Raw genomic sequence first — 24705 nt, forward strand, 5'->3', positions numbered from 1 at the left:
TATTTTGGCACAGTGTAGCAGGATGTAGCAGGGTTAGCCCCTTGGCGCAATTGGCGCAGCAATCACATCCCTGCAGGTATTTAAAACAAATGAGTATTTTGTACCTTATGAGATGGCTCTTACCTACAAAAAAACGGCGCGGTGTATCTTTGATTCCTTCACACCAAATGTGGTACACAGACCGAGCAAAACTAAAGAATTACCTATGCAAATCCTCCACCATCGCGTCAGTCTATTCAGTGGCAAGCGATTCGCAAACGCGGATTATTTCGCGCACAAAGTAGTCCGTGCAGTGCGTTTTTCTTTGTTTATTCTCATAAAATGGCGAGCGCCATTTCACGAAAGCACTTTCGTTTTCAAGTGAACATAAGCGCGAACTTTCGACTATAACTTAATAATATGGGGGAAAAAAAAAAAACACAATTTATTGTAAACACTGTGCACCGAAATATAAAAAGAAATGAGCACATGTGATATGAGCACAAAATTTAACAAACACTTAACACTGAAAAAAAAAATTAATTCATTGTAAAATTTTGAAAAATCTGCCAGGCATTCCCCCCCCCCCCCCCCCTTTTTTTTTTTTGTAGTCTCAGCTGTTTCCGTTTTTCTTTTTGTCGCTTCTAACTTCTGGACTTCGAGGCATTACAACACGTGCTTCAAGTCATCGCTTCATCTTCAAGCGTAAGCGTTGAATTTTTTTACACATAAACACCGGCGTGCACATGTCTGCAGCGCGCATACATGTACCGCGACTAGCTAGTTCATCACCTGTCTTTTAAAGACAGGTGACGAACAATGTATATATATATTGTTCACCACGTCGCAAGAAATCTAGCTTAGGTGCATATATCGCGTCGCAAGAAATCTAGCTTAGATGAATCGTCAATTAATGCGCACGATATAGAGTGACTACCATAATTCTCGATCTCCAAGTCGCACCTCTCTATAAACAACCGTACGCTTTCCAACGCACACACACACAAATGGATACTTAGATCAGTCTCACCTTCGTCGTCACATACGTGTAGTGTGGTCGCGATATATGCGCAAATGGGATCGAATCAAACAACAAGTATGCTTCCATTGCATTGCGCAAATCAAATTACTACTAGTAGAAAAAAAAAAGTCCCGTTGCAGTAGATGCATTGGCGGACATTTCTGAAGAAAGGATTGTGACTTCTGTGTCAAAAAATAAAATACGTGAAAAAAGAAAAAAAAAAAAGGAAAAAAAAACGAATAAAAGAGTTGAGAAGTTACGCGGTCTTTATGGGGCAATTCCAAGAAGACAGCACGCAACTAATGGTTGCGCAAGTCACTGTAATGTCAAGCGTCAAGATGGCCGCGTGGTCACGTCGTCGCCCACGAACAGATCCCCACAAAGGAACGCTCTCCTTACATTGACTGCAGTTTGCGCGGCAGTCTGAGAAGAAACAATGCTTCGCCTCGAGCTCGAACTTTCTGCCTTTGATAACACTTCGACGCATGCGCAGCCAAAGCCCCACGGAAGGCGCATAGTGAAGGGCTGTGAAATTAACCAGATAACTCGCCCATTAATCGGCGTATTACCTGGCAACCCAATGCCAGTAAAAAAAAAAAAAAGTACATAGTTTTGTTTTCTTTTGTACCCACATCAGCCCGTGGAAATTTAAAGGTGCAGCGAGCGAACAAATAAATAGAATGCCCTCATTAACGCATTCTGTTCCCGCATCGCTAGAGGTTAGGGCCCTACGAAACAATGGAACATGTGTTCTTCAAACGTAGAACATTATGGTTATAATTTGGCGGTACTTGAACAACTCGATTGGTCGTCACATTAGAGCAGCTAATGAGTCCATTAAAGGTCACCGAGTAGTCAACTAACATAGTTAATCGATGTGCGGCACTATAGTCACCGAGAGAGAACGGTATGGCGTGTGTTTCGAACACGCGGCCTCCGGTACGCGCTCCGTGCCTTCCGCCGTGCTCTGGCTGCGCGCGCGCGCCTGAGGGGCACGAAACGCTGAAGCACTGTCGAAGGCATGCGAGAGCTCGGCGTGGAGGCGGGGCAAGTGAAGCTCATCGCTGCTGTTCTCTGTGCGCGTGGGGTACGGTACCGTTAAACTTTACCGTAAAATAAAACGGCAAACGTTCTAAAGATGCCCCTTACCGATGGATAAAAAACCATAAAAACAATTATTATTCTCTTTTTAATTCCTCATTTTTTTTTTTTTATTCTATACTTTGTAAGGAGAACGTTGCGAGGCAAGACTGATTCAGCAAATAAATAAAAGCGGAAACGTTGCGTTCAGTGACGTCGAGATTGGTGGGTAAAAATCGTGCCTTCGGCTTCCACCCCCCCCCCCCCCCCAAAAAAAAAAAAGAAAAAAAAAGTAAAAGTTTGAATTTTCATATACCGTTATTAATGCTTGCAATCAGACAGTTCTCACTGACGCAAAACGACGAGGCACGAGAAAGTAAAGTAAATAAAGCCGGCAGAGGTAGTACTTGCTGATATCATTCTAGAAGCTATTTTTAGTCAAGAGCTGTTTACTCTGTGTGTCTCTTGCTTCCGGGATGATTCCACGAACGCTTTTCGCGTATCTCTGCTAGGCACTCCACATGACAACGTCTTACGTACACTTTACAAGCACCGTCGTAGCTTCCAGACGAACAAACAGAGTAACGAGAGAGACCCAACTCTACAACATCGACGGGAACGGGTGACACTCTTCCTCCCCCGTTCTTCTATCTCTCTCCCTCTCGCTGCAAAACGAGCCAGAAAAATCGGCGCTTGCACGTAACGACCTCAAATTTCCCCCAAAGACGTCTTTTAGTCGTTAATTTTACTTTGTGAAATTCCAAAGCGTACCACCGTTCCAGCCGGGGAAAAAAAAAAAAAAAAAAGAGAGAGAGAGAGAGAGAGTTTTGACAGTTTTAAAAGCAAGCTCCGAACAGTCATTCGATGGAGAGCAGGGAGCCTCAAGTAATAGCATCTTCGATCAACTCGCACCGGAATTGACCTGAAACCAGGACAGTGCACAGCGCTTCTCGGGCGATGCAGGAGAAACTGCGCCGCGTCGGTACACCGCGGCAAGCGCCACCATGCGTCACGCAGCGTTTTTTATTTATTTTTTTAATGCGAAAGCATTAACTGTCCCATGGAGCGAAGCCGGCGTCGTCTGTAGCAGCGAAACGGCACCTTAAAGGGACACTGACAGGGTATTTATGCTCGCCGAGGTTTTGATTTGTACGTGACATATGAGAGCTCAACTACCCAGAACAGAATTTGCGGCTCGAAATTCGGTTTCTTTCCACCCGAAAACCGTCGATCAAGAACTGGCCGGTTCGAGTCTCGCTCACTCTCTTTTCCGCGGTCACGGGCCATTTTCTAAGGTATCGATGCGACCACCAAATTTAATCAAAGTCGCAGGTCACTGAAGGCACACACTCAATATTAAAAATAGAAAAAAATATGAAACCAATTTTTTGTGGCTTCTAAAAAGCTGTAAATACGTTGATTGAAAAAAAAGTTCCACAGACAACCGGAAGCATTCTGTGCGTTCGTCTTTTCGCGTATCGTCGGGCTCGCGGGGACGGCGGTGGCAGCGGACGACGGGCGTGGGACCTCTATTTCAGAACTGTCGTTCGCGGTACCGGCGAATTCTGTCTACCTTTAAAAGAGAAATTTGGGACTGATCAAAAGAGTTGGTATTCATCCCGTACGACACGCCCGACCACCAAGCCGATTTGCACGAAGACGTCGCCGAGCCGTCGCTCCCTTCTCGTGGCTGAAGACATCGCTCGCGCAAACGTCAAGCACGACGTGTCTACTTCGAGTTGAATATGCACGCGTACGATTTCTTTACAAGGTGCAAATGTCGCCAATGCGTGGTGCTTCCCGACTTCGACCCGGGAGTGCTTTTGCTAGAGGAAAATCGGCAGCTAACTTTCCAACTTACAGTTTACCGGCTGAATTATTACTAAGAAAAGAGATCCCGGAATGAAGAGTTGCCCCAGTAGCTCAGTGGGTAAGACGTCTGCTTCACACGCGGTAGAACCGGGTTCGATCCCCCAAGAAAACTTTTTTTTTTTTTTTTTTTTGATGTTTACATATCTTCTTTTTTACAATTATCACTGAAGAAACAAACAAAAAAGTAACAAACACATGTTGTGGACGACACTTCGCTGAATTAAATGGTATGGGATTTCCTTGTTGACACCTGCGAACTCAATGTAATCACTTTCCACAAAATGCAAGGAGCATATAAATCAGGTAACGTCCGCTTTCCGAGGTGTCCGTATATGTTCTACAGGAATTGCAGCCAGCCATTGGTCCCGATCCCGTTGATCTTTCGGAAACTCGCACAATGCCCCTTTTTTTTCGGACGCAGGACATGTGAGCCAGCTCTTCACGCAACATCTTGGGTGTATTCTTTTCGGAGCCGATCATGGAAATTCACCACGGGCACTCACTACTCATCTCCAGCTTCTCAATGTACAAAACAACTCATCTTGGAGTACAGAACAACGAGCGGAACAAACATAACTCACGGCGAACAGTTCCCGCACGCCGCATCGCACGCCGCATGTCCTGTCGTCTGCTACCGGAGAGGAGAAAGAAAAAAAAAAAAAAAAAAAAAAAAACGCACGGTCGGGTGTAGCCACGTGACTTCCGCCACTCCACTCTCTTCTCTCCACTTCTCCGACCTCCGTCGGGTTTCGGTTTCGGTTTCGAGCAGTTGCGTCTTTTGGCTTTATTAAAAAAATACGCTACGCTGTTGCAAAATATTAATTGGGTAGTCCTCCGACACCATAATGAAGCGCCTGGCAAAATATGAAAAAAAAATTTTGGGGGGTGTCAGTGTCCCTTTAATTCCCATTGGCTGCGACGCATTATGGGGCTCCATAGCAACGGTGTCATCGTTGCTATAGGGCCAGCCGAACTGCTGGCGCCGTAGCGGGAAGGGGGGGGGGGGGGGGGGGGGGCAATTTAATGGCGGCGTTAGAGATGGCAGATTATACCCTTTTTCCTGCTTATAAAATACTTCTCCTATTGAAACAAAAATGCTGTTTAAAGTAAAGTGTTATTTTATTCTTCGCGTAAAATATTCAAGCATCTCCAGGGCTGTTTATTGTTGGAGTTACGTTGAAAAGCCACCCGTAGCCCCATAGCATCACAGTAATTTTTTTTTTTTTTCAAATTTAATGGCGTTTATAAACACATAACCCAGGCGAGCAGTTGAACACACTTTTACTTTCTTACTTAAGTCTCTCTAATCAAGAGCTGTGGTTGTGGCGTCATCTCCCGAGAGGTGGGGCAAACAGACAACGGTGTCGTCGGCTTTCGCTTGAGTACTTGGTGCGTTTAGCAGGAGATGGCGCCACAAGCACAACTCTCAACACTAGGTTTTGTTTGCTTGTTTTTTGTGTTTTTTTTTTTTACGCGGAGCGGTATGGAGTGGAGCCGGCGGCGTCTGTAACCGAGAGAAACGGCACCTTAAAACCCGAAACCACGAAAAACGGCACATATATTGACTACGAAGCTTCATATCAGATGCTCTGTCACGGAAACCGATGCGGCCGCTCGAGTTCAAAGCGGACGCGCCTCGGAAATAAAACACAAAGAAAAGCACAGCAACGCAGATGCCTCATCACGGAGACAGGCGGGTGCGCTCAAGGCTAATGCGGACGCGCTTCAGAAATAAAACACAAAGAAAAGCAAAGCAACGCAATGCTTCGTCACGGAAGCCGTTATAAAGCTGGCAGGGTGCGCCGCGCCTGCGCAGTGGAGGAGCGTGATGTCACCGCCGCAGCGCCGTCGCTGCTTGTAGGAATGCTTTCGCAATCCTACACGTAAGCGATCTTAAGTGTCTCTGCCGATTTCTTTTTTTCATCGGTGTCTGCCATTTAAGATGTCAAGGACACTGACACTGACAATTACCAGATTGCCCATATTTCAAAACATACAAAAATTTCCTTTTAACGTTCATTGGCCATCACGCTGCGTTTGAAGTGCTGGCAGTATGTGGACATGTGTAGCATCTGTAAGAAGTACTCATGAAGAGATCGTTATGAATACTAAGAAACAATGCTATTTTCCAGGATTTATAAAAAAAATAAAAATTTAAAAAAGAAATGCATAAAGAACACTGCATACTTAGGCTGTTTCAGCGACTTGTGATTAGGTATATAGGTTACCTATGCCAGAAATGCAAAACAATGCATGAAGAACAAACTTGAAGTACAATACTAAATCAGACAAGCAACAAACAAGATAAGTGTTTTAGCACTTATCCTGTTTAGTTCCCCCTTCTCTGAATTCTTAGCACGCTGTTTTGTCATTTTGGTTATGAACCTACTCACCCACACTACCAACCCCGATTCATCTATGCGCTGCAAAAGCAAGAGACTTCACACTAATGTTCAGCAAGTATTTCCCGTAAATAAAAAGAAATAGTAAGATTTCGTCGTTGTTCTTCTCGGCTGGCGGCTTCATAGTTTGGTGGACAATGGAGGCTTTTGGGGGTTCTGAGTTCAAGACATTTATTTACATTACAAACTTTGTACAATTTTATGTACAAGTAGGGGAAGTTAGCATCTCCGTCGAACTAGTTTACGGTCATTCAAGGAAAGCAAAAATCGCCCCTTCCCGCCCCGTCACAAGCTTTTGAAACCTCGGTCCTTCTCACCCTCGGGAAGGGATCGGCCAATAGGTTTGAAACCCCTCGGAGTCACGTGCTGCCCCCCGTCCAATGGCCGACAGGGCGCATACAGGCACATTCGTCAAGTTCCCAACGGACCCCTCCAGTGCGCATACACTATTGGCCCTCCCCTCCCCTCACCCCAGCCTCACTCACAATGCTTCCAACCTCTCCTCCTCCTCCTCCTCCCCCTCCTCCTCCTTTCCCCCCCCCCCTTCCCAACGGACCCGAGGTGACAGCCCCGTAACTCCGACAGTGGTCGAAGGCTCAAAAAAGGGTATAATATTGTTTTTTCCATTTTTAATATTGAGTGTGTGCCTTCGATGACCCATGGCTATGATTATGTTTCGTTGTTGTGTCTAAACCACATGACCACGCGGAGAAGAGAGTGAATGCGACCCAAACCGGCCAGTTCTCGATCGGCGGTTTTCGGGTGGAAAGAGATCGAATTTCAAGCCGCGAATTGTGTTCTGTATAGTTGGGCTTTCATGTGTCATGTACAAATAAAAACCTTGGCGAGCATAAATGCCGTCAGTGTCCCTTTAAATTCTGTAAGAACGCCCACTTAAAATGAAGAGAAATTGTGAAAACCATAGGGTGGGCGACCCCCCATTTCGGGCAGAAAGCAAAATTTTATCAAAATTTAGTGATAAAGACCGGGACACCCGCTAAAATTCACGTGACACGGGAAATGATACCGCACATCGCGGACGCAGCAGACTCGCGTTTACGGTGGAATAAACACGCGGGAACCCGCTGCTAACTCGCGTGTCACGGGAACCGATATCGCGCCCGCAGATCGAAGACAAAAACGCGGGAACCCGCTATGTACTTACATTTGACGCGAACGAATGCCGCAGATCGCAGACACAGCAGATTTGCGTATTACGGCGCTAACTAACACGAGGGAAGCCGCTACTATTTTGCGTGTCACGAGAACCGAAATCGCGCAAGCAGATATCGGACAAAAACGTGGGAACTCGCCATGAACTCGCGCGTAACGGAAACGGATACCGAGGTCACATACACAGAAGATTCACATTTCATGATACATAAACACACGGCAACAACTCGCGAGTCTCGGAAATCGATATCGCGCGCGCAGATCGCGCACTAAAACGCGGGAACCCGCTCTGAACTCGCATTTGACGGAAACAAATACCGCAGGTCACGGGCGCGGCAGATTCGCATCCCACGGTACAATAAACACGCAGAAAAACTCGCGTGTCGGGGGAACAAGTCGTGTGTCACGGGAACTGATATCGCGCGCGCAGATCGCGCACAAAAGCGCGGGAATCCGCTGTGAACTCGCATGTGACGGGAACGGACACCGCACGTCGCGGACGCAGCACATTCGCATTTCAGTATACAATGAACACACGGAAACAAGTCGCGTGTCACGGGAACAACTCGCGTGTCACAGGAACCGATTTCGCGCACCCAAATCGCAAAAAAAAAAAAAAAAAGAAACCGGGAACCCGCTACAAAATTGGGCAAAATTTCTGAGCCCATCGAACCAACCGAGATGATCCACCACATAAGCTGTTTCTCCTATCACGCCGGTGCCAAGCAGCGAAGCTTGACGCCCGCGCACCGGTGCGAAACAGTGACTCGTGATGCGAGAACGCTAATGCGATGCAGTGGAGCTTGACGGGGAGAAAAGGGAACCCTAAGACATTAGTAATTAATACTTAATATTGCCGCAGTTAACAAATGCTTTGATTGTTCGCGCATAACAGCGTGTCTCGGTAATTTCGGTTCTGCACGTGGCTTGTGCCTGGCGCTGACTCGTTCCCTGCTCAATTTTGAAGAACTGCTCTGCTCCTCATTAAACCCTTCTTACGTTCTATCGCCGTCAACGTCTCCTTCGCCAACGTGACAACAATAAAAAAGTTTGCATAGGTACTTCAAACAGTAAAAGCGTGCCGCGAATCGAATCGAACAGCGAAATCGCGAATTATTCAAGGTTTCTAACATTTGCACGCTCCTAGTGCTAACATAACAAGTAAAATTGGGGATGCCGCAAGCTTTTGAAGGAAAATGCAAGAATGTGCCGATGTCGTGATGGCACCACCAATGTCCTGCAGTCTACACAACTGTTGCAGATGGTTCGATGAGTACATGTGTCCTTATTCCAAGAGTGCTTTCTGGAGGAACAAAGTCGCAAGTCAGATCCTTTGTAGGACCACCCACTCATCCCTTTAGTGAACACCAACAGCATAGTTCCTGTGGAGAGGCTCAGACCTCCTGGAACTGAACGACAAATATTCCGTTTATAAGTCCTTTGTGATAAACAGTCAAACGGACAAGAGCCAGCACGGACGTACCTTACAATGCCGCTCAAAGCCCTGGAAGATGCGCCAGCCCCAGTCCCGATACGTCTCGTTGCGCGTGAAATAGTACAGGTACCACAAGCTCTCCAGAGTCTCCGGCCGGAGCAGGTTGTGTGCATCGTTGCCCTGCAAAGCAAACCAGGCACCTTCAAATTATTGCCTACAAGCAACATTAAAGCTATGGGTGGGAAAGTGGAGCTGGTCACTCTCTGCCAGGGTGTCGAACCGGAACCGAACCGAACCGAAAACCGGAACAGAACCGTTATTTTTAGCCGAACCGAAACTGAACCGAACCGAAATCTTTGCCGCCATCTTGGAACTGAACCGGAACCGAACCGAAAAAAAATATAACGGTAACCGGTTCAAGACGGTTCAAGGTAATATTTTATTTTTGTTAGTGTCGCAAAATGAACATATTGGAATAAAAATTGGCGGCTGTATTTCTATCTAGGATCAAATCGTCATATATACAGAATTGAAAAGTATGGTAAGTTGTGGGTTTTCATGGCACTATGATTAACCATGTGTCACGTTGTCACGTGACGTCATGGTGTCAATACATGTTGTCAAGTAATGCCACGTGACCTCATGACGTCACGTAACTCACTGCGTCAACTCGATTTAATTTGAGGAAGTCATTAGATGTATTAACATTGTTCACAGCATGACGTAACATGACATCACGATTTCCCACCGAGAGTCACGTGACACCGTGATGTTAGCAATTTTCATAACCCCTAGTCGAGTGCTCAGGTTTATGACAATCAGCACCGCCAAACATTCGGGTAATGGCTCATGCCAATTACATATGATAATAGCCCAACTCTAACAATATCTGAAGCTCAGCCCAAGCTTTTGCTTTCCAAACCCTAGCCGCCTAGAGCATGGCTGTGATGAACACTGGCGGTATCAGATCATGTGGCCGCTTGTTTAAATTGCGAGCTGAGGAGATATCAACCGCCGTCTCTTTCCTTTATTTTTTCTGCATCTGGTATTAGGGGAAAACTAAGGGATGTTTCCGCAAGCTGTCAACGCTAGGGGTTATTTCTTAACACTATTTATTGAAAGTACTAGAAAAAATGTTGCAAGACCCATTTTACATTTTGAGACACCCAAATATTTTTTCGTTGTTTCTGAACTGCATCCGAAAGATGTCCCTGAGAATAGAAGTACTGAAATTACTAAATGCGACTCATTAATATAACGTTACACAAAACTACACGTGTGTACGGAAGGAATACTAAAAAAATATTTTAGTGACCTCAGAGAGACAGCCGAACGTTAGCAGTCGCTGTAAGTCTCACACGAGTGTCGTTCTGAAGTTATTGCCCAAGTTTCGACTCCCTCTACTTTGCTTAAAGAAGCTATAAAAATATTTCTATATATCACTAAATACTACTCAGGATCACTCCCTAACGTTAATAACTGCTTGAACTTGGCTTTGCTATTTTTTCTAGGCAATGGCAGTTACTGAAAAATTCGAGAAATATGGGCATCGTTCAGCCCCTCAGCTCCGAGCCGGAAGCGGCCATGTGGCCTGGTGCCTATCTTATGCCGCCAACGTTAATCGTACCCCGCGATGAGGTTTTAAAGGAAGAAAAAGCGTGCTCAGCTTCAGGCATTGTTAGAGTTCGGCTATTCTCATCACCGCAGTTGTTGGACATGAGCCACTACCCAAGTGTCTGCCAAGACATTGATTGTTACGAGCCGATGTACGGTGCTCACGCAGTCCTCCTGTCCAATCCATGAGCCGCGCTCGACTGTCGTCAGGCAGGTGGTTTTGATCCTACAATTGCGACATCAATCTTTGGGAAGGCATGACTAAAAGAAATAGTCTCATTTAATCCTCGCAATTTCACCGCGACAAAGAAGCTTCTGAATTAGTGGCGGCCTGCGCGAGTATACTTGGGCCAGAGTACCAGTACGCCTCTGAAAAGTCATGAGCATTCCAACCTGATGTCGTTTTATGATCCATCTAAACTTCACGGGGTGCAAAATAAAAGCAATGAAGGGTTGCGGTTAACAAGTGTCAAATAAAATTGGCAAATGAACACACACCAACGGAGGAGGCAATTCCTCAGGAATACTTTCAGTCTTTCCACTCTGGTAAAGCTGTACTATGGTGGGAATGAAGGAATGGCCTGCCGCAAGTCGGCAAGCCAGAGTGGAAAGGCTGGAGAGGTTACCGCCATCTATGCGTGACGGCGGCAACCAGACAACCGGCAAGCCGGTTGCCTGGTTGCTGTTGTCATTTATAGATGGCGGTAGCTGTCCAGAGTATAGTGTCATCATTTGTTTGCTGACGGACACGACACTGGGGAAACTAGCCCTTAACAGCTCCGCTGTATAAACAAGTGCGTGTGTGTGTGTGTGTGTGTGGGGGGGGGGGGAAGGGAGTTTTAAAAACATACTGTGTTATAAAGGTTCCTCTTCCCTGCATCTTTGGCGCAGACCAAAAGCGTGACTCCGGAAACTACTTTGCTTGCAAAAACGTTCTTACCAAAAAGCATGTTTTGTCGTGCCAGACGCTCGCACCGTTCCTAGTGAAAAACGTCTGACTCGCAACTAAAGGGTCGTGGGTTCAAATCCTGCCTAAAATTCTTATTTTTTTTTCTTTAAGGCAAAACAATTACTTTCAAAAGTGAAATCATTTGAGACATAGGCGACCTTTAATTCGCATTACAAGTCATGTTTTAATCACTCTCATTCCACGCGTGATGTCACGTTTCACGTGAGCATTGTGGGTTGCTTGAAATTCTTGCGTGAGGGTATGTAGCTCTGACGTCATGAACCTATCGACCAATCAGGATTTTCCAGTAACGCCACCGACATCGGCTTTTCTGTGACATGAGCTCATTAACGCTATCGAGTTAAAATCATCAGTTAGCAAAGGGGATGCCATTTGCAAATTAAATTGACCGGCATCTTGTCAAGAACAAACCTCAACAGCCAGGCTCTGCCAGCTTATTCTGCATAAGAAAATGTTCACTTGGGCAAGCGCTATTTTGGGCCAGATTCGATTTGAGTGCGAAAGTGCGAATAGATTAGAGTGAACAATTGCGATTACTTCTTGTTGCATGATTAGTGGCATGCATGCGGTGCTGAGTGTAAACAATGTTTGGTTAGAACAACAAGCGCATTTGGATTGCCGCTCGGTGTTTCTAAAAAAAATAGACTGAAAGGAATTATCCTAAACCTTTTGTTACATTCTGGGAATTTCATTGCTTTTAGCTCAGTTGTGTCGTAATCATATACATATATATTGTGAAGTGTGTTTCGTAAACCTTATTTCATTATTAGCATGAGCACGAGGAGCTCATTTCATAATTTTATGCGATGTAATGAATTCCTTAGTTCAAGGACACAATCACGATTTCCTTTTAACACTGCGACACAAAGTTGTACCAATCACAGGTATTTTAGACGACCTACCACACTTTGCGACAACATTTTATACCGTGTAAATAGATCAGCTTGAACTTTAGAATTTTACTTAAACACGAAGAAAGCACAATAAAACACTGTATAGTTCTAAATTTGAAGCTGATTTATTTACAAGTATGTACCAACCAGCTCAACTTTTTACTCTTGTACTTAAACATTTTCATTCAGGTAAGATATATGTTACCGGTAAACAAAGGGATGTGGAGTCGTATGAAAACGACGTTATGTATGGTAATGTAGATTTTTTTCTACTCTTGAGTCGAAATTAAATAACTGAATTTAATATTTTTGGTACCTAAAAACAAAAGTAAATTGCACGGACGATCGAAGAAACTATATAGTTAATCATTTCACGGCGTAAATAGTGCATATTGCCAGAACAACGCTAAAAATATATTCTCAATTTAGCGGTTCAAACCGGTTTGAACCGGATTGAACCAGTTTGAACCGGTTTGAACCGCTATTTTTTGCTCCCCGGAACTAAACCGGAACCGAACCGAAAGCCGTGAACACGAACCGGAACCGAACCGATAAAAATTTCGGTTCGACACTCTGCTCTCTGCAATGCCTGGCTGGGCAACCCTTCCACTACCAAAAACGACTCAAGACTAAATTCTAACATGAGCAAGCAAAAAGGAAGATATATATCTGTCATTCTTCCTCAGTCTTTTCCTTAAGAATACCAAGTCACAAAACATCTAGCGACACCTGATTCAAAGTATTGTCATGGCCAGGCACCCACCTTGATGAGTATGTCCTTGGCTCCTGTGGGCTGCAGGTTGAAGTGAGCAATCTCCGGGCTGAGGAAGGTGGGGTTGATGGCGTACATGCGCAGGCAGGTGTCCATGAGCTCCAGGGCCAGGTCCCAGTGCTCTTTGGGCATGCCGCCCTCCTTGTGGCCCAGGGCCAGCGTGCCCGGCAGGTAGCATACCAGGTGGTCCTAAAGGAGATTCCCAAAGAGACCCAGTACCAATGTTACTAGATCAAATTCCGTTGACAAGCTTCGTAAAATGCCTGGAGCCTTTATCTGGCGAGTCTGCTCGGTGGCACTCGCTACGCCATATATCAGCCCAGCCCATTTGGACAGAAGCGACGAAACCGATGGAACGATGGATGCACATTGCCCGCAGTGAAAAGTATTTCTATTGCAGTTTTTATGGTGAACATGATGTTTGCACAAAAAGCAAGTCATTCAAAACCGGTCCCTCTCCAATGCCCGTGAGAGCGGTGGCGATAGGCTCACCATCCGCCTGTACCTGTTAGCGTGTGGGCAACTGAGAGAGACTGTTTTCAAACAATGCTCCTCCGAGGAGCTTGCCAAGTGATAGCTTTAAAGGGACACTGACGGGGTATATATGCTCGCCAAGGTCTGCACTTGTACATGCCATACGAAACCCCAACTACCCAGACCACAATTTGCAGCTTGAAATTCTTTTTCTTCCCACCTGAAAACCGCCGATCAAGAACTGGTCGGTTTGAGTCACCCTCACTCTCTTCTCCGTGGTCACCTGCACTTCTCTACAGTTTAGACACATACCAAATATAGTCGAAGTCGTGGGCTATCAAGGGCACGCATTCAATATTAAAAAAAATAAATATGATACCCATTTTTTGTGGTTTCTAAAAAAAACTCCAAATACGTTGATTGAAAAGGCTCGAGGTACACCTAAGCACTTCTTATGAGTTGTGAATGCGAAAGCATGCTTGTCGTTCTTCCGCGTCGGCCGTATTTGCGTCGGCCGATTGCGATGACTCTTCTTGCCCTTCTTGCCTTGGACGTTTGGATGTTACCGGCGCGCTCGCAACACGCACACGGAGCGCCACGGGTGGCGGTTGATGAAAGTGACGCGCAGCAGCCAATGAGAGCCTCGTCGACGCACACCAGCCCAATGGGACCGAGGCCAAAATCCATTAGCTTTACTCCATTCCTTTGAAATCAGGAAAACTAGGTGCTGTTTGGCTAGGCTTTTCGTGTGGTTTCATAGCTGGAAGCTGGCTTCACTTGGGTAAAGGATTTAAGGTGCCGTTTGGAGCTGCTTCAAAGCTGATGACGTCGGCTCATACAATGAGACCTGTTAATGCTTTCGCACTAAAAAAAAAAGGTTGCAGAGGGAAATTGAAGCACTCTTTGCATTCTCTTTGTAATTGTCAACATGATGTCATATTGCAGGAGTTGCGGACTGGACGGCTGAACGAAGCCGACTAAGTGATGGCAGCGGACGACAGGCATGTGACCTCTACTTCAGAACTGTCGTTCGCAGTACCAGCGAGTTTGTCTAGCTTAGAAAGAGAAATATTTTACTCATCAAAACAATTAGGGTTTATTTCATACTACACACCCGCCCACCCAGCCGATTCACAAAAAGACGTCGCCGAGTCGTCGCCTTTTCTCCTAGCTGAAGACATTGCTCGTCTTAAAAACACGAATTGGTAAGAGCTTGAAAAATGTGCCAACATCAAGCACGCAGTGCCTGACTTGGGCGTCTTTTGTGCGACGAGCAAACTTTTCATCTACTTCGCGCATCCAAAAAAAATTCACAAAAAAAAAAAATAAAAACGCGGTTGGGTGTAGTTACGTGACTTCTGGCAACTTTCTCCTCTTCTACATTTCTTTTCCCTCCCCAGTCTAGTTTCGAATTCGGGGTGTTGCGCTTTTTTTACCTTATTAAACATATATGTGGCGCTGTAGCAAAATATTGATTGTGATGTCTTGTGACACCATATTATATCGCCTAGCAAAAATCTTTAAGAATGTTGCCCGGTACTGAATCTACATAATTAACAACATCAGCTGGACACACAAATGCCATTCACCAACTGTTTGTTTTCAGCTGGGCTTGTTCACACACAGAGACTGTTGTAGGTGTTATTGAAAAAGTAACGAAATATGTTACTCATTACTTGCAAATAAAAGGAACGTGTTACCGGTCTATGTTACCGCAAAATAAAAGGCATGCGTTACCGTTACCGCTAAAAAGTAACGCACGTTACTTTTGCTTTGATTTTTATTTATAAATTGATGGTAGCAGCGTTCTTTGGAAATTTTTTGCTTGGGAAAAATACAAGCAACATTTTGAAGGTGTGTGGGAATGAGTGCGATAATTAATGACTTGGCGCCTATACTTCGTGTCAGCTTAAGTTTGCACGTAGCTGACAATAATGAGACCAATCAAGCAGCGTCAAAAGCACAAGTAACTGGGCCTTTCTTTGTTTGTGTTGGGTTCAGCGACGATAGAACACGTACAGAAACATGACGAACACCATGATGGTGCCCTTTTGACCCTGTCTGATTGGTCCCAACAGCTTTACAGCGTTGGCTGCATCTGTACAAAGTAATGTAACTATAAGAGAACTTGTTGTTGGGCTAGTTGGTGTTGACTGTATTGAACCATGGTTAAAAGCGCTAAAAAGACGTACACAAGATAAAAGACAAACACGGGCGTGTTTGTCTTCTATTTTGTGCCCGTGTTTGTCTTCTATCTTGTGCTTGTGTTTGTCTTCTATCTTGTGTACGTCTTTTTAGCACTTTCAACCATGGTTCAATAACACGTAACTATATTACCCGTTACTAGAAATAAGTAATGCAAGTATATTACCCGTTTTTGTTTTAAAAAAGTAACGAGTATGTAACTAAGTTACTAAAAAAGCAATGCATTACTTGTAATGCGTTACCAGCAACGCTGCACACGGGCATCGGTTGTGTTCACAGCAAGTGAAACGACAATGGTGATGAGTTACTGTTAAGGAGTGGCTGCGGAAGCGATCACAATTAACGAAGGTGAACATCTGTATTCTCATTCTGTAATTCGTTAGTCGCAAGCAAAAGGGCCAACCAATCTACTTGTTCACTTGTTTACCATGTGGTGTATGAGGCACATTTGTACAAGCGACTTTTCTGTCGCTCTTGTTTTAACTGTTGTGAACATTATGAACACAAATGTCTGCAAGCAGCCTTTGGCCGGTCGAGCTGAGGCAACCAAATGAAGACGGTGGTCTAGTATACATGATTTTACTTGTAAATAAAAGAGTGTAAATTTAATTTATTTTATTTAATCACCTTTCAGTAGAAATATGGTTCCTTTTTCTCTAGCTTCCTTGAATTTCAGAACATATATACTGAGTTGTGGAGACCTACATCTGCTGGATCTGCCTGTCAAAACATTCAGAAGTCTTTCGCAGCAAACAAAGTGCATTGAACAGAAAGCTCGAGCCACAGATAGAAAGCAGCTCCAGTCGTGACGGCACGAAAGGAAAGTTGCAGCACAATATATTATACTATCTAAATCAAAAGTTTCAAACAACTTCTTGAAGATTTAGATAAGTGCTACTGCTGAGACAGGCCATAATGAAGTCGGTTATAACTAGGGCTCCGTGTTTTCGGATAAATTCGTAAAACTCCGAAAAACACCCACTGGTAAAATTTTTGTCAATTCGGATTTCTCCGGTAAACTCCGAATCGTTATGTGCCTATGCCACCCCCCCCCCCCAAACAAAACAAAAAAAAGTTGATTTTTTTTTTTTTTTTACAATTTGAGCAGCGCAAGATCAATGACCCTGGGAAAATGACACTCTAATTGTCTTTCAAGCCTCGGATCGTTGTCAAAAGGGGGTCTTACGGCTTGTCTCGTCAAGGTTGGTCCAGGGAAACAGGTCATCGTAACATTCGTGTCACGACAAAAGCCACTCTTTTGGTTTCCAGTTTGGGCCACGGGATTTGGGATTTAGAGAAAGGAGAGGGTATGTTTCTGGGGGTAAAAGTGAAAGCTATCGACCATAGAGATTGTATAAAATAGGAAAGAGGGGCAGTTGAAACTTCTCTATTACACCCTTAAAACCACTCCAGCTCGCCCAGCCGCGGGATAGATCGATGGGATATGACTAAGAGCTTCTTGCGGCTACCTCCGGCAGTTTATTGATTTTAAGGTATCGACATTTATCGAAGCCACACACTTGTGTGCAACTTTTGTTGTGGGACAAATTAGTATTGCCAATGACACCAACGCCAAATTCAACTGAAGAAATCTTAATTGATACAAGTGCATTTTATTTTTTATATGGCATACGTTTGCATCCGGTTATTATTTATTATTTTTAATAGAAAACACTGCGAAATTAATCTCCGAATTTCGGAGAATTGGGGATTTACGAAAAATAAACTCCGATAAACACCGAAGTTTTTCTAAAAAATAAACTCAGAAAAAAACCCTCCGAATTTCACGAAAAATAAACTCCAAAAACATGGAGCCCCAGTTATTACGAAATTGCGGCTACAGCGAAGCAATCACAATTTCCCATTCACCTTCGCAATTTTTCAATGCATTTGTGTCAGTTTTCAGTGGAAGAAATTGAGCGGTTCCCACGATTATAGCAAAGAAATATTTTGTAATCATTTAAACAACAGTAGAATTAGGAAAGTTCACCAAGCCTCAGACTGCTCCACCTTGCTGCCGCGGCCGAGCAGCCGCCCAGAATGGGCCACAGACGATGCTGCAAAAGCCGGTGGATGCAGCCTCTGCATCGTGATCTGTTCCCCGCTCCTTATCTGGGAAGCAGCTTTTCCGCATCGCACGCGGAGAAGCCGTTGTGTATGCCAAGAGGCATGCCATGACGGCTCCTTGCAGGCTGCAGCTCGCTTTCCAAACGCGGCCCACAAATCACATGACCCTTATCGAGCAGTTGCCCCCGCTCTTAAATTTAGGCTCTCCATACCAAAAAAAGACGAGCTTGAGCGTAAACACGGTGCCGTGCACGCCTCTTTGTTTGCTTCGCGTTTCGTGTCAGCGTTGCTGGTAGATGTGGTCGCTCCTCTGGGAGAGTCTAGCTTCGCTCAAGCACAGATTCGGTGAATCATCGCCACTTAACAATGGAGAGTCCCGGCACCACCAGCACCTCGACGGGGAAGACGAAAGCAGTATTTTCAAAACAAAAGCATGCCATCCTCAACGAAGTATGCATAAACATAAAGAATGCCGTCCACCGTCGGCATCCTTTGTGGCGGCTGTCGCAGCTGTCGACACGGTCCGTATATAGCTCGTAGGATCTTTTCTTGATCGGAGCTTCTCGCAGTTGGCGAGAAGCAGCTCCGATCTAGCAGATAGTGCGTGCAGGGAAGCCTCAACCACTTTCTGCAGGCACAATAACATGGGCCCGTGACGGCTTGTGTTATCTTTCTTTGTGCGTCACTTTTATAAGTCCACATATGATGAAAAAGTGGATATAGCGAAGAGATTTCCGATTCCTGTTGACTTTGTTGTAACCGATCTCGATAGTACTGCCATCCTCCATCGGTAGCAGTTCCAGCTACTTGCCCCTCCGTCCTAACTGCTAAACACCATAGAGCTAGCTGCTGTTATCATGTAAAGACGATATTGCCTAACACCGACAACTAGTGTCATCAATGAATTGTGGAAGCTAGAACACATGTGCGAAGCCAACTGAAAATTGCACGAAATTTGCAAAACAAAAAAACTAGTTCCACTCTATTTTCTAAGAACAAACCATACGTCGGTACATATCGCATCTAAATTTCAAACATGCATTTAAAAAATTATATTTTGAATATGTGGTAAACGCCCTTGCTTTGCGAAAACAGCCTGAAGGTATTTTGACATGCTCCAAATTTTATGCGACGTTTGGCAGGCTTTTTACGCATGTGTTTCATCTTTGAGTCGCAGTGACGAGTAGCCGAACAATGTCTGCTATTGACAAAGGACGCCGTCCCAAGGCTCGAAATTTCCGAAAGATCCCTTCTCACTTTTGATCAAGCCAGCATGTTGGGCTGAAACACTCCCATTCTGCCTTCACCGTATCCACTCCCTGCGATTGAACTTTTTGGTCATAAGAATGAAGGGGATGGAATATCCCTCTGGTAAAGTGCTAGTGATGTCTGATGTTTGGATCACACTTTTCAATGAAACATTGGCTACAGAGCTGATTGTAGGTTTCCAGTGGCCTGTGATGGTAAAAATTAAGACTGGCTCTGGAAAGACATGATAGTAAAATGTAAAGCAAGTAACGGAACAGTAGCGAAATCAGGAGTCTCTCACCATCTTGGGGGAGAAAGTGAGACCACGCAGAAGCTCGCCAACAAAGAGAAGCTTGTTGGGCTCGGAGTACCTCACAAGGTGCTTCCGGATGCCTTCAACAGCTTCCAGGTAGTCATCCTTGAGCCTGCAAAAGAACATTTATCGTTAGCATTTAGAAAGAACTCGCATAACTTTTTGTTACGCACAGTTCAGGAATGGAATTCTCAAGAGCCATACACAAAGGCCAAATGATGATCAATCAGCTCACATTGAATGTCTTTTTGAATCTTCTGAAGTGTCAAAAATTGGTGATCCCACTTTGATGATGCCTGTGTGACCTTTGTGCAACTGATTAGAAGCCACTGTTTCTTTAAAACGAGAAATCATAGGTCTCCGCTATTTTACGCTTATCAAAGATGTAAACAGTCTTCACAGATTTCCCCAACTTTACCTAGTCCTGGACCAAAATCCTTGACAATCTGAGATGAGCTGGCCAGGTTCATCTTAACCCCCCGAGATTTTTGCCATTTTTGCCGTAGGCAGAAAATAGGGTGAAGTAAGGCACCACGAGATTTGACAGCCACTACATCAGGGAAAGTAGCACCAAGGTCGGAAGGGATCATCATTGGGTTCATAATTATTCATACATGTTTTCCCCACCCTCAAAACTTTGGAGAACTCCACCAATGTCTTTTGCAGATGGCAGGCACTGATTACACTACCCGAAAAAGGCTTCGTTGGAATAGAGAACTATCAACTCCACTCCACCATGCTGCAATCCCCAGCTCAGTGACTCGCCATAAAATACCAAGCTAGTGCCCACCCAAAAGCTAAGCATAATTTAAAAAAAAAATGGGGTTGGGCATTTGCTAGGTTCAAGAGCTGAAAAGAAGGGACATATGGTAGGGCAACCCATTGCTTAATCCGACGGAACAGTATAGGACCAGGATAGGGGTGTAGCAGAGACTTCAATATTTAAAACAGCCGTGCCGCTCTCGTCAAGTACGCTTAGTGCCGGCCCTCTCGCATTAAGCTTCGCTGTCTCATACCAACGCACGTGCGTAAAGCTTCACCACTTTGCAATGGCGTGTTCGAAAAAGCAGCTGATGCAGTTAGCTTGGTGGGATCAGGAGTCTGCTGGGGTGGGTGCTTGGCATGTCGTTTGCTTATATTTCGAAACATTTCAAAAGTAGGGCGTGGGCACTTATTGCAGAATGAACCCATGCTCATTATTTCACAGCCAGGGTTCGGAAACCTTTTGAGCTTGAGGAACCCGTATCCCCCTTGAACGAAGTCCGAGGAACCCCTCTCTGTCTCGGCATTGATGCAATAAAGTAGTGCAGAAGTCTACGGACCTTGTAAACAATAATATGCATGCTAGGGAGCGCTTGGTTCATAGCTATATATCAGAAAGTGGCCACTTTACTTAGGCCCCCTTTAGGTGGGGCAATCTTCGCAGCAATTTCGGCGTTGCTGGCGAGTTGTTCCCCAGCCTGCCCTAGATCCCCATGCTACAACCCAAATTGCTGGGATTGAGTCCGGCTCGAAACGGGCGAGCAATTCGGACAACTCGGAGACGTTCGAAACGGCAGAAGCCAATCGGGGATGCAATATTTTCATGCGACACCCCCGTAGCGACGATAAAGACGGGGTTTAACCTGGTTCTGGTTTTAAATGGATCCTTTTTGGGAATAAATCGTTTCAGAAAACTGAGTTAGTATATTCTATGTCATTTAAAGATATAAAAACATGTTTATAACGTGCAACTGTGTAGCTAAATAGTGCAGAAACATTGAAATTTAACGACGATCATGGCAAGTTGTAGCAATTTGGCCGCTGCATGTGAACGCGGGAGCCCGTGTTGCCAGTGTTGTGACATCAAGTTGCCAGGAGAAACTACCCTGTCCGACGTGGGCCTTAGGGGCAGGGTTGGTCGAGAAAAATTGAAAGCCCAGAGAACCCATGAGGGTACTCTGGAGAACGCCTGGGTTTCATGAAACCCAGCTTGGGAACCTATGCTTTACTGTAAAGGTTCGTTCAGACACTTGCGTCTGCTTAGGACCGAGTTCTAGCTATTGCTTAGGACCGGAGAACATGCCGGCATGCTGGCACCAGCTATGAGGTGACCCTGCGTTTCACCGGAGCGCAGGTTTTGCAGCATTTGTGAGATCAGATGCATGCGTTATCTAAAAAACGACCAATTATAACATTGTCAGAAGTTTTTCAAGCAAAAAAAAACAACATTGAGCATGAAAAAAATAGAAAATTTACAAAACTGTCAAGTGTTTCACAGTCACCCAATAGATGGCGCCAGCGTACTCTCCCCACAAGAGATATAAAGAGGTTTTAAGGCACACGGTCGTAAGCAGTCATAAGTGTGTGCACCAGCCTTAAAAAGCACTAAACCACTTTCTGCTATAGTCTATGCTTGATCCTAACTCAATCTGTGGGCTCTAAGCATCCTAAAAAAACCAAACATTACATTCGTGCATGGGCAATTTCTCTATTGAAATCGGTATCAAAGATTGATTACCTTGGAATTATTGCCGACACCAGGGGGCGTCGTCGGACGAGAAGAAGGACTTCTTATCGTCCTACAGCGCCCGCTGGCGTTGGTGATACCGTAGTTCCGATTTTATCGAAGACATCGGCCAAGTATGAATGTAATGTTTCTTTTTTGGATGCTTAGAGCCCATAAATTGAGTTATGACCATTAAAAGACTATTGCGGAGAGTGTTTTCATGCCTCTTAAAGGCGAGTGTGACCGGTTTGAAGGGAAGGCTCACCAGGAGATGGTCATGCCCGTCTGCAGCCACTGCTTAAGCAGGTACTCGTAATAGCTGTCTGCCCTCGCCCCCAGGGTCAGGGTGCTGCCAGAGCTAAAGCGGCCATTGTCGGCGTTCACAAACATGGGCACCAGGCCGCTCCGCTTCGGCAGCCGGTGCAGCAGCTCCGACACTGCAAATGCCTTTTTCTGCAAAAGTTCGCACCGCACGCCTCAGGGGTCACCTCCGGCACTCTTGCGGGTTTATATTAAAGCATGAAAGGCTTTTTAAAGAAACTTCCAATTCAAAACTTTGTCCGTGCATCCGTCCACGCATTTCCCGCTAAATTTAGCGGGAAATGGACGTCGCGGGACCTGTACACCAATTCAGTTTCCCCGCTAATATTAGCGGAAAAATTGATGTAACGTCAGCTGACGTTACGAGACCTAGACCACTTCGGTTTCCCCACTAAATTTAGCGGAGAAATGATGACATCTGGCCTTCGTAACAAGTCAGCTCCCCTGCTAAATTTAGCAGGGAAACTTAATAAAAAGTATAGGTTATTCTTCATTCCCCAGTACGACTGTTCAGTGTCTTCTAAACAAATTTAAACGATCGCACCTCAAGTAACGCATTACATGCATTATAGAACTTTGAAGATAATGGTCACTGTCAATTTTTTTATTTATTTACTTAATTTACTTTTAGAACATAAGCATTACAGAAAGGGAAGTGGGCACACATAAACTGGAACAGATTATAACACATGGGAAAACATAAGAAGCAGTGGTTAGATAATGAAATGATCTAAGGTGCTTTTAAAAAGAGCATATTCTGTGATTGAGACTATGGGGACAAGAAGGTGGTTCTAGTCATGGGCTGAAGAAGGTATGAAGGAGGGGCGAAAGATATTGGTGCGAGCTTACAGAATGCCAACTTTGTGTTGGCGGTTGAGTTTACATAAAACACCAAAGCCCACTGAAAAGTGGGATGTTGGTGTCATAAATTTTATGGAATAAACTTAGTCGGGCTATTTTTTTACGAGTTGATAAGTCAGGGAGAGAGAAATTAGATTTCATAGTAGAAGCACTGGCTGTCAGTGTTTTGAACACTGCTGTCAGTGTACTTCAAAGGCAGACCAACTTTACACTGTCCAAACACAAACGTCAAATTTGGTTTTGGTTTGCGGGTTTAAAATATGCGAAAATGCACTAGGAACAAATACAAAATGGAACAGACAAGTATACTGAGAAATATAACAACACTGAAGATGTCTGACAGGCAGTTGCACAAATGTCAGTAAGACAGGTAATAAGAAAACAAGCCGTTGAACAGTAGAAACTTGCGCAAGAGGTAAATAAGTAAAGCATATTAAAAGAGGGTCAGTCAAGCATACAATCGATGAATGCGAGAGAGTGTGAGGATAAAAAAAAGCACAAAGATGTCTTTGACACATGCATATGTTGGAACCTGAGGTTCCATGTGCAAATGAGGAAAATTGTCGAAAGTGAGACAAAGCTAGGATGACAATTTTTTTCTTTCGATGTACGTTGTAGTCAAATGTGGCTTCGACACGCGGTGTAAGTGTACTGGGGAAAAGCCAATCCCTTCGGCGCTTATACAACTGGCACGCACTCGAGTTTGCTTGGAGCAACTGCAGCCACATGATAAAGGAGAGATTTTTTTCAGAAAAGTGCTTTCTTCTCTAGGGGTACAATAACATGAAAACAAAGCCAGGTACTGGCTTACAATCTGACCAAGTTTTAGCATAAAATAGAAAAAAAAAAAAGGAGCCCTTACTTCAAACTGGTCTTCCCCAGTGAGCCTGCTGAGTGTCCGGAATTCCAGCTGGAGGCTGGACACTTCTGAAACGGTGCTGTCCGGGGCCCATGATGGCGAGTGAGCCCGTCCCGTTCCAAGGTTGACGTCCGAATAAGGCACCCCTGACCGGGAACCGAACCCAGGCAGGAGCCGGGTTCCGAGGTCCTTCTGAATCGACACAAGGCGAGATTCATGAGTACACCATGCACAAGGGCCATCCCAACCTCCTAAACCGGATATCATCAACAGCCGCACAGCTCACTTCTGCGGGTGTTGCTTCTCCGCAGTGTGCCAATGCTCGGTAAGAAGTGCGCGCAATGGGGCTAACCTGCCTCGATCAACATTTTTAGAAGTACAAATATTGCAGTCGCATGATTAGGAGGAAAGCACACGTTAGTGCGGGATGATGCACGCACGTGCCTGGTGTGCAGGGATGGATGCAGGAATTTGCGGAGGGGGGGGGTCAGGTGTTGGTCAGCATACCATATGTTTAGGAACCCCCTCCCCCTCTCCCTTGTTTTACGCCCTAAATTTTACACATGTAAAAATCAAGAGGGAGGTCAAGACATCCGAACCGCCCCCCTAAATCCGCCCCTGCTGGTGTGTCTAAAAAGAAGTGAAAACTTTGGGAATG

General features: G+C 45.0%; 1 protein-coding gene across 1 annotated transcript in view; it reads right to left on the bottom strand.

Annotated features, from left to right (window-relative positions):
- LOC8042265 (endoplasmic reticulum mannosyl-oligosaccharide 1,2-alpha-mannosidase) overlaps nucleotides 1-24705 on the bottom strand; it is a 49833-nt gene that overhangs the window by 16313 nt on the left and 8815 nt on the right. Inside the window, exons 5-9 of the mRNA XM_029971670.4 lie at nucleotides 24051-24239; nucleotides 22272-22459; nucleotides 19507-19630; nucleotides 13203-13400; nucleotides 9011-9142 (exon numbers count right to left, since the gene is read on the bottom strand). Of these exons, the coding sequence (XP_029827530.2) occupies nucleotides 9011-9142; nucleotides 13203-13400; nucleotides 19507-19630; nucleotides 22272-22459; nucleotides 24051-24239 (831 nt within the window). The remainder of the gene's footprint in view (nucleotides 1-9010; nucleotides 9143-13202; nucleotides 13401-19506; nucleotides 19631-22271; nucleotides 22460-24050; nucleotides 24240-24705) is intronic.

This window comes from Ixodes scapularis, unplaced genomic scaffold (genome assembly GCF_016920785.2).
Source record: "Ixodes scapularis isolate PalLabHiFi unplaced genomic scaffold, ASM1692078v2 PGA_scaffold3__209_contigs__length_174095766, whole genome shotgun sequence".
Taxonomy (NCBI): domain Eukaryota; kingdom Metazoa; phylum Arthropoda; class Arachnida; order Ixodida; family Ixodidae; genus Ixodes; species Ixodes scapularis.